This window comes from Castanea sativa, chromosome 4 (assembly GCF_040712315.1).
Source record: "Castanea sativa cultivar Marrone di Chiusa Pesio chromosome 4, ASM4071231v1".
Taxonomy (NCBI): domain Eukaryota; kingdom Viridiplantae; phylum Streptophyta; class Magnoliopsida; order Fagales; family Fagaceae; genus Castanea; species Castanea sativa.
In genome coordinates, this window is record NC_134016.1 from 48,814,261 (window position 1) to 48,826,302 (window position 12,042).

The window sequence follows — 12,042 nt, forward strand, 5'->3', positions numbered from 1 at the left end:
TATGTCTTCCTCAACGAAACAACCCAACTCCCTATCCAAGTTCTTCACTTCAATTCAAAGTTCAAACCTTTTTGGCACTAGAAGTAGAAGTGAAAAGCTACAAGTGAGAGAGAGTTCCCTATGTTTTCACTTCCAGTTCCAGTTCCACCTATTGCGCCTCTGTGGTTTTTACCATTGAAACCGCTTGACTGACTGGAAAGCAATTACAAGGTGTCAGTTGTTTTGTTTTTGGGTTGTTGGTGGGTTGGACTTTGAGAGGAATGTTTTGTGGGACAGTTTAGTTCAGTTTTGTAGGCAAGAGAGGGGCTTTCCTTGGATCTTGGCTGGAGATTTTAATGTGATTAGAAATGCAAATGAAAAGCTTCGTGGTTTGACTATTGGTTGTTATGAAAATGTGTTTAATTCATGTTTAGATAAGCTTGAGGTGTGGGACCATGCTGCTTTGGGATGTTTCTATACATGGAATAACAGACAATCAGAGGAAGAATTCGTTGCTAAAAAACTTGATCGAGTTTTAATTAACCAAGAATGGGGTTTCTGCTTTGGTCGTAGTGTAGTTGAGTTTCTTCATTCAGGCATTTCAGATCATTTAGCTATTTTGGTTTCCATGGGTGGTAGTAAAAACTATGGGCACAAACCTTTTAAAATTTTCAACTATTGGTGTGACCATAAAAAATTTTTAGGTGGGTTGAGGAAGCTTGGGATATTGAGGTAAGTGGTACTCCTATGTTCAAACTATACCAGAAGTTAAAGGCAACTAAGGTAAACCCGAAAATGATAAATAAAGATCTTTTTGGGGGGATCATTCAAAGAGTTGAGATGGCAAGAGGAAAGCTTGTGAATTTTCAAAGGAAAATGTTGAATTCTGATAGTTGCTTGCAATCCAAAAGGTTAGAGGATGAATTGCTCCATGAGTACAATTCTATTAGTAGTGCAGAAGAGACTTTTTTCAAGCAAAAATCTAGGAATAAATGGCTTAACTTGGGGGATAATTCTTCCTATTTGCACTGCCTTATTAAGACTAGGCAAGAAAGAAATGCCATTAAAAATCGAGTAGAAGAAGTTGACCAAATTAAGGATCTTATGGTTGATTTTTATCAGAAGCTGTTGGGATCCTCAAATGATGTGGAGGAAGCTGCCATGATTCAAACCGTGTCATTTTTTATTCCAAGATCAGATTCCTAAGAATACGAAGTCATTCATGCAGAGAGAGGTCACAAAGACTGAGATAAAAAAAGTCTTATTCTCCATGGGAAGTGAGAGAGCACCTGGACCAGATGGCTTTACTGTGGAATTTTTTAAGCATGCATGGCATATTGTAAAATCAGATTTTGTTGCAGCCATTGCATCTTTCCTCAGATTAGGAAAGCTTCTTACTAAGGTAAATTCTACTCTAATTACTCTAGTACTGAAGATTCCAAATCCATCAACAATAGCTAATTTTAGACCCATTGCTTGCTGTAATGTGGTGTACAAATGCATCACCAAAGTCCTTGCCAATAGGCTTCAAGGTTGCTTAAATTTTCTAGGAAACTCTAATCAGACAGCTTTCATTAAAGGTACAAATATCTCAGAAAATGTTCTACTTGCCTATGAATTACGATCACAAAAATTTTGGTCTAGGTAGATGTGCTATTAAAGCAGACCTAAGGAAAGCTTATGACTCTATAAATTGGAATTTTATTATTATGTGCTTGATAGCTGCTGGTTGTCCAGTGAAGTTTGTAATGTGGATAAGGGAGTGCATTGCCAATCCAAGGTTTTCTATATCTTTAAATGGAAGCATGATTGGCTACTTCAAAGAAGGTAAAGGACTTAGGCAAGGTGATCCTATTTCTCCCTATCTCTTTGTTATTGCCATGGAAGCTTTCACAAGGATCATGCAAAGGAAGATTCAAGAACCTACTCAGTTTAAGTTCCATCCTTATTGCAAAGCCTTGAAGATTACCCACGAGATGCCCCAAGCTTAAAAAAAAAAAAAAGATCAGATTTTTATGGAGACCTACGTGACCCCACCTACCCCTTATTTCCTCACCACACACTCACAAATATCCCTTCTCTCAGCCGGCCACCTATCTTCCTTATTTGTTTTGTTTCTTTTTCTCACAAGCACACACACTTCTCTCTTCACTCCTTCACTCCCTCACACCCTCCCACAGTACCCACTCCACACCACCACATCCACCATCATTTTTCCGTCAAGATTACCGGAAATCTATCTAGGAACCTCTAAGGCACCTTCATCTCTTTTGATTTAAGGTAAGACTCCTAATCTTTTGGTGGGTTTATATGCTTTTGCTTGAGGTTATGTTTATCTAAGCTTTAATAATAATACCCATATGATTTATGAGCATTAGAAGTGATATTTATGTATTTTTATGTATGTGTTTTGGTCTTGGTGGATGTATTTGATGAGTGGGTTTATGATTTTTGAAATGGTGGTTAGCTAAGTGGTGAAAATTTGGGGGTTTTGGCTTTCTAATGTGAAATAGTTGGTGAATCTAATTTTTATTGTGTATTTGGAGCTAGTAGAGGATTTACATTTGGGGTTTGTAATAGTGGGTATTGTTATATATGTTGTCTTCTTATGGGTCTCTTGAAAATGAAATGTATATTGAGGAAGAAATTCATAAAGTGTTAGGATCTCTTATGGTAAAGGTGAAGCTTGGAATTACATGATGATAAGTTGGAATCTATGCCTTGTAATGAAATTGTTGAGAAACTTTGGGAGTGGAATGTATTATTGATGAGGTTAAATATTAGGCTTGCCTAATCAAAGTGCTTATTTGGCAATTCCTAATTTGTAACTAGATACAATTTCAAGCTTTATGCTTATTGTGATAGGTTTGCTTGATATTGTTTAGGTTCTAGCTAATCTCCTTTGGAGCTTGGAGAGTTAAGCTTTTTGCAGGTTGCAAGGTAAGTAGCTTTTTAATGGGATATTTTTGGAAAATAACCATGTTGCATAAAGCATTATTTTTAGGTTAAACACATTTTAGGAAATTGTTTATGGAAACTATATTTTCCTAGAAAGCTTTATGTTGTAACTTTAATATATGTGATTATTTGTGAAAATGGCATCGTATATGGCAATGCATATGAGGAAATGCATGATTTGTTAGCATGGAAAAGATTAGCATCTTTCATTAAATTCTTGAGAATGAATTTTATTTCTTATTGCATTATTTGCAAAATTAAAGATGCTTTGATATTTGGGAAAATTGATACAAAATCTTCTTGACAAGAAATGAGTTTGAAGGCTTTGTGAATATTGTGTATATTTCAAAGGTTTTTGTGAAACTACTTAAAATTGAACTGTGTTTTGATTTCATGTAAACTATGAGCTCTTCATGTTTTTACCCTTGGGCTGTGACATTTGATTACCTAGCTAGATACTATAGTCTCTGTGACATTGGTATCTCAACACCCGTCTTTGTGATGGTTGTGAGTTCCGACTTCATGTCAGGAGATAAGTTTCGGCTTTGTGTTGGCGATTGTCATGTGGCCTTGAGTTAAATTTTCTAGTTTGGAATGGTGTTGTTATTGCTCACAGAGTATAGTACGTAGTTTCATGTTGAGATATTTTAAGGAATATATAGTATGTAATTTCATGAGAACATCTTGAGAAGCTTTGTGCTGTGTCAATTTATTCATTCTTGTCATATCATTTTTGGAAATGGTTTCATAGAATTTACCTGGAATTTCCCAAATTATAACATGCTTTGTAAACTATTCATCGTTATGAAACTTGCATTTCCCCCACCCCCATTAATTATGCTACTTATTGGGCTCTGTCTCATTCCATTATTTTACAAACTTTTTCAGAGTAGGCAACTATTGTTTTGAGACAGTTTTTTGGTGGCTAGCAGTAGTTAGACTAACTGCTGACGGAGGCTAACTTTTGTGATGGAGATAAATGATGATGTATAACTTAGAGTAGGCTTGACTCAATTCTTTTGTATCTAATAGTGGTTATGACTTTATTTCCATTAATGAGACAAGTTATTGATATGTAATTGTATTTATTCAAACCTCCATTCTTTTGTGGCTAACGGTCGCTGTAATTGTTACATAGAGCTTTGACTTACTTTGGGGGTATATCTAATGGAATTATTATGATAATTCTTGATGTTGGTACTTGATATAATTTATTTGGATTGAATTGTTCAAAAGGAAAAATCTCCAGGTACATTTGAGATGTTTCTCATGCTTTGGACCCTTTCGGGTTTTGGGTGTGACAACCCACTTGAGTTTTGCTGATGACCACCTCATATTTACTGCTGTTAATTTTCCCACAATAAATCTAGTAAAAAAGGGCCTTGAAGAATTTAAGATAGCCTCTGGTTTGGATATAAATCCAAGTAAGAGTGAAGTTTTCTTCTCAGCTATGCCTTAAGATGTAAAATGGAAAATTCTGGATGTGTTGCAATGTAAGGAGGGTACTCTTCTAGTTAGACACTTGGGATTACCTCTTATCTCTGGCAGATTAAGGTTGAAGGACTGTCAGCCACTTATTGATAAAATTCAAGGCGGAATCAAATCATGGTCATTAAGGAAACTATCTTTTGCTGGTAGGTTACAACTTCTTCCATTTGTTTTATATAGTATTCAACGATTTTGGTCAAGTAACTTTATCCTCCCTAAGAAGGTCATCAATACTCTAGAGCATAATTTTAATCATTTCTTGTGGGAAGGGCAGGGTATTGACAAAGGGAAAACTAAAGTAGCATGGGAAAAAGTTTGTTTACCCAAAAGAGAGGGAGGGCTAGGATTGCAAAAAGTTGCTAGTTGGAATAGAGCTGCTATAATGAAACACATTTAGAGCTTGTTTACTAAGGCTGGATCTCTTTGGGTGGCTTGGATTCATGCAAATCTTTTTAAAGGTAAGTGTTTTTGTACTCTAAAAATTCCTCAAGAACGTACCTGGAGTTGGAGAGCAATTCTTAAATTGAGGGATGAAGTAAGGAAGTTTATCAGGTTTGAGGTAGGGGATGGGAAATCTATATTTCTTTGGCATGACCTTTGGCATCCTGCTGGGGTATTGATTCAAAGATTTGGTTCCCGTGTCATTTATGATGTTGCAAGTAATCCTGAAGCTAAAGTGGATTTTGTGTTGAACGATAAGCCATGGATTTGGAGGCTTGCTAGATCTGATGCTCTTGTAAGTATTCAGTGTCAACTATTCATTGTTGAGCTTAAAGATGAGCATAAAGCCCTTTGGCAAGTTACTAAATCTGGGAAGTTTTCTTATGCTGCAACATATGTTGAAATTAGAGATAAATCTAGCGAAGCTAAGTGGTGGAAGCTAATTTGGTTCCATTTAACTATCCCCAAGCATTCGTTTATTGGTTGGTTAGCTATAATCAACAAGTTGTCCACGTGAGATAGAATGGCCAAGTGGGGGTACTTGGGTGATAGCTTATGTGTTTTTTTTGTAGAAATTGCCTTGAAAGTAGAGATCATATCTTCTTTGAATGTTCTTTCACTAGAAGAATTTGGGATGACATGATGAAGTTGTGTCTAGTTTCAAATGCTCAATTTGTGTGGAAGGACTTGATTGCTTGGGGGGGTTAGAGAGTTAAAAGGGAAGGGGCTGAGAGTAATAGCTTGCAAACTTGCTTGGTGGGCAACGGTCTACCATATTTGGCTGCAAAGAAATGCCATAGGTCATGAAGAAAGAATTTGGATAGAAGAACAGCTAAAGAGAAGCATCATTAAGGATGTCAAAGCTAGGTTGGGGTTTAAAACCAAGTTCAAGAAGTCAGTTTTGAATGCTACCATTTGTTGTAACTAGTCGATATCCCGCACGATGCGCGGTGCATTTTGAAATATTTAAAAAAAAAAAAAAAAATTTAACCCCTTGTGTTCATTAATACAATTATTGTTAGTCATGATTAATTTACAAAGTTTAATAGTAAAACTAAATTCAAACCAAACCCTAGTTCCTAACCATAATCAAATCCTATTAAAGCTCAATATTAAAATTAAAAATTCTATTGAGTTTAGTTAGTCCCAAATCTGCCAAATTTAGATTTTTGGCAACATTCTTTGTTATTTTTTGTAAGTATCGTAAACTAATATCAACATGACAATTTGCAATATGTAGTCATTTGAGTCACAAACGACAATGGTTAAAAAGTAATTCCAAGAACATTTATATTCGGTTGCCCCTTTAAAGCTTTCAAATATGAAATTCCCCATCATATGTAGAAAACTTCATAAATTTACAAAGCAAATTGTCAAATATAAGCATTTGCATACCTTAGAACTATAAATTATTATTAGATAAAAAAAAAAGTTTCTTATAGTTGGAAAACATTAACGGAATTTACATTCTTTAATGTGTTATTTTGTCATTGTGTGAATGGTCCCCTTCCGATAGAAGATTGCATAAAGTTCATCTCATGCACATGTAAACTCAAACCTTTTAATTCACCTTCTTGCACAAAGTACATTAAGCAACAAATAAACTAACATGAGGTACATCCAAATAGCACTCAAAATTGATCAAGAATGTAAACATTAATATCCAAATGTTTTATAGAATCAAAAGCATTTCATTAATTAACAACAAAGAATGAACATTGATAAAGAGCAAGTTAAATTCAAAAAAGAAAGAAGACTAAATTAAAATGTGCACGAAAGATGAAATTTGTGCTGTGTTGGTATCTAGCAATAATATATAGTTAAACCAAAAATTCCCTATAGGGCCTTTGAGCACTGTAGCACCAATAGTTGGCAAATGCATAGCAGCAGTTGAAATGAGATTTTAATCAAGGATAGTATTTAACCCCATATAGTTTCAGTTACATGAATGGAAATCGGAAAGTAAGAAAATGACGTATACTAATAGTTGTGATAAGATGCTCTAGATTTTAACATTTGCATATGATGATTATTGTCCCCAAAAAATAAAAATAAACCCAGTTGATTACTGAAATTAAAAATAATATCCCAAAGAAAATAACTTTAAAAATAAAATTGACCTCAAAGGGACATTCCAATTATGATGAAATGTTTGTGGTATTTGCATAGGTGTGGAGAGAAAGCAATTGGATTCCTTGCCATTGCCCTTGTCATGGGATCTCATAAGCCACTTCTTTTTATTTGTCAGTAATAATTCCAACAAAATGCCCAACACGTCGAAATTGCAAACTCGAATATGAATTGATAACAACACAATTAAAACTTAACCCTCTATTGCAAACTCTAATATTAGATTGATATTAACAAACAAAAATTAATTTAGTTTATAATAGTTAAAGCAAAGTATTTGTGTTTCCTCTTACTTAGCCAAGAACGCGATTACTTTTCTAGAATAAAATTTCAAAAGGAGAAAAAGAATAAAATTTCAAACTCTTACTCACCATGTTTGAACTTTACAGATTTCGGAATGCAAAACCACGATTTTGCCATAGGATTTACTCATTTCAAGCATAATCTGTCCTACAATACATCAAGAATTTGAGTTATAAAAACTTGATCTCTAAAAAACGTGTAGCTAAAGATTTTAGAAAGATTAAACAAAAAAAGAAAAAAAGAAAAAGAAAAAGAAAAAGAAAAGAGAAACATTAAAAGAAAAGGAGAAGTAATTGTAAAATGAGACTCATGGCTAGAAGGAAGTGTTCTAATATATAACTTAGATAATTGAAAGAGGAGGGCAACTAAAGGGTTAGATATAGAGGAGCTATATAACTTAGCAATTGCAACAGGCGGGCAATTGAAGGGTTAGATGTAAAAGAGTTTAATTAATGGTATTATTTTTCTTTGTTAAACAATTAATGGTATACAGTATTCTTGAAAGTTTAAAAGTTATTTTAGTCAATTGACACGTGAGAGAGGAGTGATGAGGGGTAATAAGTAATAGATGAGTTGTAAGTTGAACAAAAAAAAAAAAAAACTAAATGGCTATTATAGAAGGCGCCACATGGTAGGACCTCATGCTTTCCTGCATGAGGTCTCTGCTTTTATATATATATATATATATATATATTGATTGGCGGATTGATCCAAGTAGTATTTTAATTTGATCCTTGAAATCTTGTGCTGCTGTGTTTTGCCAAAGTGCTAGTCTATATGCTACTGTGCTAAAGGTACTGGTTGTGATGCCTTAGATGTTTTGGTTTAGATTGTTAGGGCAGTTGTTAGTGTGTTTTGCTTTGCCATCTGTTTTGGCTTGCTTTGGTTTTATGATTAGTTTGTTTTGGTTGCTGTAGTAGGTAGGTTTCCCTTTGCTAGTTTATTTTGGGTCTTCCTTTGTAATTTGTGTTTTGTTTCTATAAATAAAAGCTAAATTACCCCAAAAAAAAAGACTTTGAGTTGGGGTTCAATTGGGCTCAAGATGATTCTTTAAATTTGCTAAGCTTGGATTGGGATGGACTTGGCTAATGATATGGATCCAGGGAGGATTAGTTTGGTAAAGATTTGATGGGGTTGATTCTTGATTACTAATTTATTTGGAAAAAAGAGTGTAGCTTTTAAATATATCTGGGGCTATCATGCTCCAATCTACTATGTGGTAATTAAAGAGATTATTCACCTGTAATTTTAGTAATATAACTTTTTTTAATGAATTATGTGACTTGTTTAAATAATACATATGGATAGTTTTATAAATTGCCATATAGTGAGTTGTAGGAGATTCCTCCAAATTGATTTGGAGCTAATATTTGTAAAAATTGATGAACAATATCGGTGAAAATTTAGATAAATTCAAATAAAATATCAAAATGATTAGTATGGGTGTAGACAAACATCGTTGAACCTAATTCATTGGTTCTTCAAGAACACAGCCAAAGCCTTGGCTCGACATTTCCCAACAAGTCGTCAACACTACCTTATGGCATCTTTTGGCCACAAAATCACTCTTCGCATTAAGCTCACGCTCCTCGTGGTTGACTAGGAACACTTCCACAACTATTTGATCATTGTTAATTGCATTGGATAAGAAGAGTTTTTTAATATGTTTTATGTTAAGTTTTTTTTTTTTTTTTGAGAAACACACACACACATACATATATATAAGGAAGAGGATGAGATAAGAGAATGCACTCAAACACCAATATCAAAACTGCTTTATATGATGCTCTTGTAACTATTCAGTGTCAACTATTCCTTGTTGAACTTAAAGATGAGGATAAAGCTCTTTGGCAAGTTACTAAATCTAGGAAGTTTTCTTGTGCTGCAAAATATGCTGAGATTAGAGATAAATCTAGTGAAGCTGAGTGGTGGAAGCTGGTTTGGTTCCATTTAACTATCTTGAAGCATTCATTTATTGGTTAGTTAGCTATAATCAACAAGTTGTCCGCGCGAGATAGAATGGCCAAGTGGGGGTACTTGGGTGATAGCTTATGTGTTTTTTGTAGAAATTTCCTTGAAAGTAGAAATCATATCTTCTTTGAATGTTCTTTCGCTAGAAGAATTTGGGATGACATGATAAAGTTGTGTCTAGTTTCAAATGCTTAATTTGTGTGGGAGGACTTGATTGCTTGGGGGGTTAGAGAGTTAAAAGGGAAGGGGCTGAGAGTAATAGCTTGCAAACTTGCTTGGTGGGCAACGGTCTACCATATTTGGCTGCAAAGAAATGCCATAGGTCATGAAGAAAGAATTTGGACAGAAGAACAGCTAAAGAGAAGCATCGTTAAAGATGTCAAAGCTAGGTTGAGGTTTAAAACCAAGTTCAAGAAGTCAATTTTGAATGCTACCATTTGTTGTAATTGACGGATTGATCCAAGTAGTATTTTAATTTGATCTTTGAAATCTTGTGCTGCTGTGTTTTGCCAAAGTGCTAGTCTATGTGCTACTGTGCTAAAGGTACTGGTTGTGATGCCTTATAGATGTTTTTGTTTAGATTGTTAGGGCAGTAGTTAGTGTGTTTTGCTTTACCATCTGTTTTGGCTTGCTTTGGTTTTATGGTTAGTTTGTTTTGATTGTTGTAGTAGGGAGGTTTCCCTTTGCCAGTTTATTTTGGGTCTTCCTTTGTAATTTGTGTTTTGTTTCTATAAATAAAAGTTGAATTACCCACACAAAAAAAAAAAGACTTTGAGTTGGGGTTCAATCGGGCTCAAGATGATTCTTTAAATTTGCTAAGCTTGGATTGGGATGGACTTGGCTAATGATATGGATCCAGTGAAGATTGGTTTGGTAAAGATCTGATGGGGTTGATTCTTGATTACTAATTTATTTGGAAAAAAGAGTTTAGCTTTTAAATATATTTAGGGCTATCATGCTCCAATCTACTATGTGGTAATTAAAGAGATTATTCACCTGTAATTTTAGTTATATAACTTTTTTTAATGAATTATATGACTTGTTTAAATAATACATATGGATAGTTTTATAAATTGTCATATAGTGAGTTGTAAGAGATTCCTCCAAATTGATTTGGGGCTAATCTTTGTAAAAATTGATGAACAATATCGGTGAAAATTTAAATTAATTCAAATAAAATATCAAAATGATTAGTATGGGTGTAAACAAACATCGTTGAACCTAATTCATTGGTTCTTCAAGAACACAGCCAAAGCCTTGGCTCGACATTTCCCAACAAGTCATCAACACTACCTTGGGGCATCTTTTGGCCACAAAATCACTCTTCACATTAAGCTCACGCTCCTCGTGGTTGACTAGGAACACTTCCACCACTATTTGATCATTGTTAATTGCATTGGATAAGAAGAGTTTTTTAATATGTTTTATGTTAAGTTTTTTTTTTTTTTTATGAGAAACACACACACATACATATATATAGGGGAAGGGGATAAGATAAGGGAATGCACTCACACGCCAACACCAAAACTGCTCTATATATATATATATCTACACACACACATACACACACACACACACATATACATATATATATATATATAGAGGAAGATGATGAGATAAGGGAATACACTCACACGTCAACACCAAAACTGCGGAGCAAGTAATAAACCCCTTCTTAATATCACACCTTACCGATGTAGAACTACTTAACAACACTGAATATATATATTTTTTTTTAGAAACACACACACACACACACACACACACACACACACACATATATATATAGGGGAAGGGGATGTTCTTTTACCTAAAAATAGTGAAGTATGTAACATCTACATAATAGAACCAACTTCCAAAAAGTAAAGTGACAAATTTTTAGTTAGGGATAAGAGCATCCACATCAGTGTATCTAAAATCATGTATAATGCAAATTTTTTTCAATTTTACACATTTTGAGTTACATCAGTGTATCTAAAACTGGGTAAAAACGTGGAAACTCATCCCTGAGCTACAGTACCGTGTAAATATACACGGTTACTGTAGCTCGTTTATAGCATTATGTTATCATTTTCGTTCCCTCCTTTTTTTTCTCTCTCCTTTTCGTTCTCAACCAACCCAACTAAAACTCAACACAGACACTTGCTCAAAAAAAAAAAAAACATAGATACACAAATACAGATCGGCGCTTGATCGGAGCGGTCGGAGCTTGGATTGGAGTGGATCAGAACTCGGATCGGTGCTCGGAGCGACTGGATCGGAGCGTATCGGAGTGGATCGGTGCTCGGAGCGACTGGATTGGAGTGGATCGGAGATCGGATCGTGCTCGGAACGACTGGATCGGAGCTCGGGTCGCGCTCGGAGCGCTGGATCGGAGCTCGGAGCTCGGATCGCGCTCGGAGCGCTGGATCGGAGCTTGGATCGCGCTCGAAGCGCTGGATCGGAGCTCAGATCAAGAAGAGAGATGATCTGGGTAGAGATGATCGGAGCTCTGGGTAGAGAGAGATTGAGAGAGATGCTCTGGGTAGAGAAGAGAGATGATCTGGGTAGAGAGAGAGTGAGAGAGAGAGAGAAATGAAGAGAAGGAGAGAGAGAGAGAGAGAGAGAGAGAAATTAATCAGAACTGAAGAAGAGAAGAAATGAATAGGCGCGTAGGTTAGTTGAGAGAATTAATAAAAAAGTGAGAAAATTATTATTTAATTAATAGATGGAGTAGGATAGATGAACTGATGTGGGTAATTTGTAAAAATAAATGTGTAAAATTTTAAAAGG

General features: G+C 35.0%; 2 protein-coding genes and 1 long non-coding RNA gene across 3 annotated transcripts; all 3 read left to right on the forward strand.

Annotated features, from left to right (window-relative positions):
* Window position 1: 1 nt before the first annotated feature.
* On the forward strand, window positions 2-1,185 carry LOC142633064 (uncharacterized). The gene is made up of 3 exons (XM_075807340.1): window positions 2-103; window positions 218-711; window positions 813-1,185. The coding sequence occupies exons 1-3, from the start codon at window positions 2-4 to the stop codon at window positions 1,183-1,185; spliced, it is 969 nt and encodes a 322-aa protein (XP_075663455.1).
* Window positions 1,186-2,177: 992 nt separating this feature from the next.
* LOC142630952 (uncharacterized) lies at window positions 2,178-4,018 on the forward strand. Its single transcript, XR_012843472.1, has 3 exons — window positions 2,178-2,259; window positions 2,865-2,919; window positions 3,826-4,018. It is a non-coding gene; the product is annotated as an uncharacterized LOC142630952 (long non-coding RNA).
* Window positions 4,019-4,404: 386 nt separating this feature from the next.
* LOC142633065 (uncharacterized) lies at window positions 4,405-5,509 on the forward strand. The gene is made up of 4 exons (XM_075807341.1): window positions 4,405-4,430; window positions 4,486-4,571; window positions 4,884-5,348; window positions 5,439-5,509. The coding sequence occupies exons 1-4, from the start codon at window positions 4,405-4,407 to the stop codon at window positions 5,507-5,509; spliced, it is 648 nt and encodes a 215-aa protein (XP_075663456.1).
* The last annotated feature ends 6,533 nt before the right edge of the window (window positions 5,510-12,042 follow it).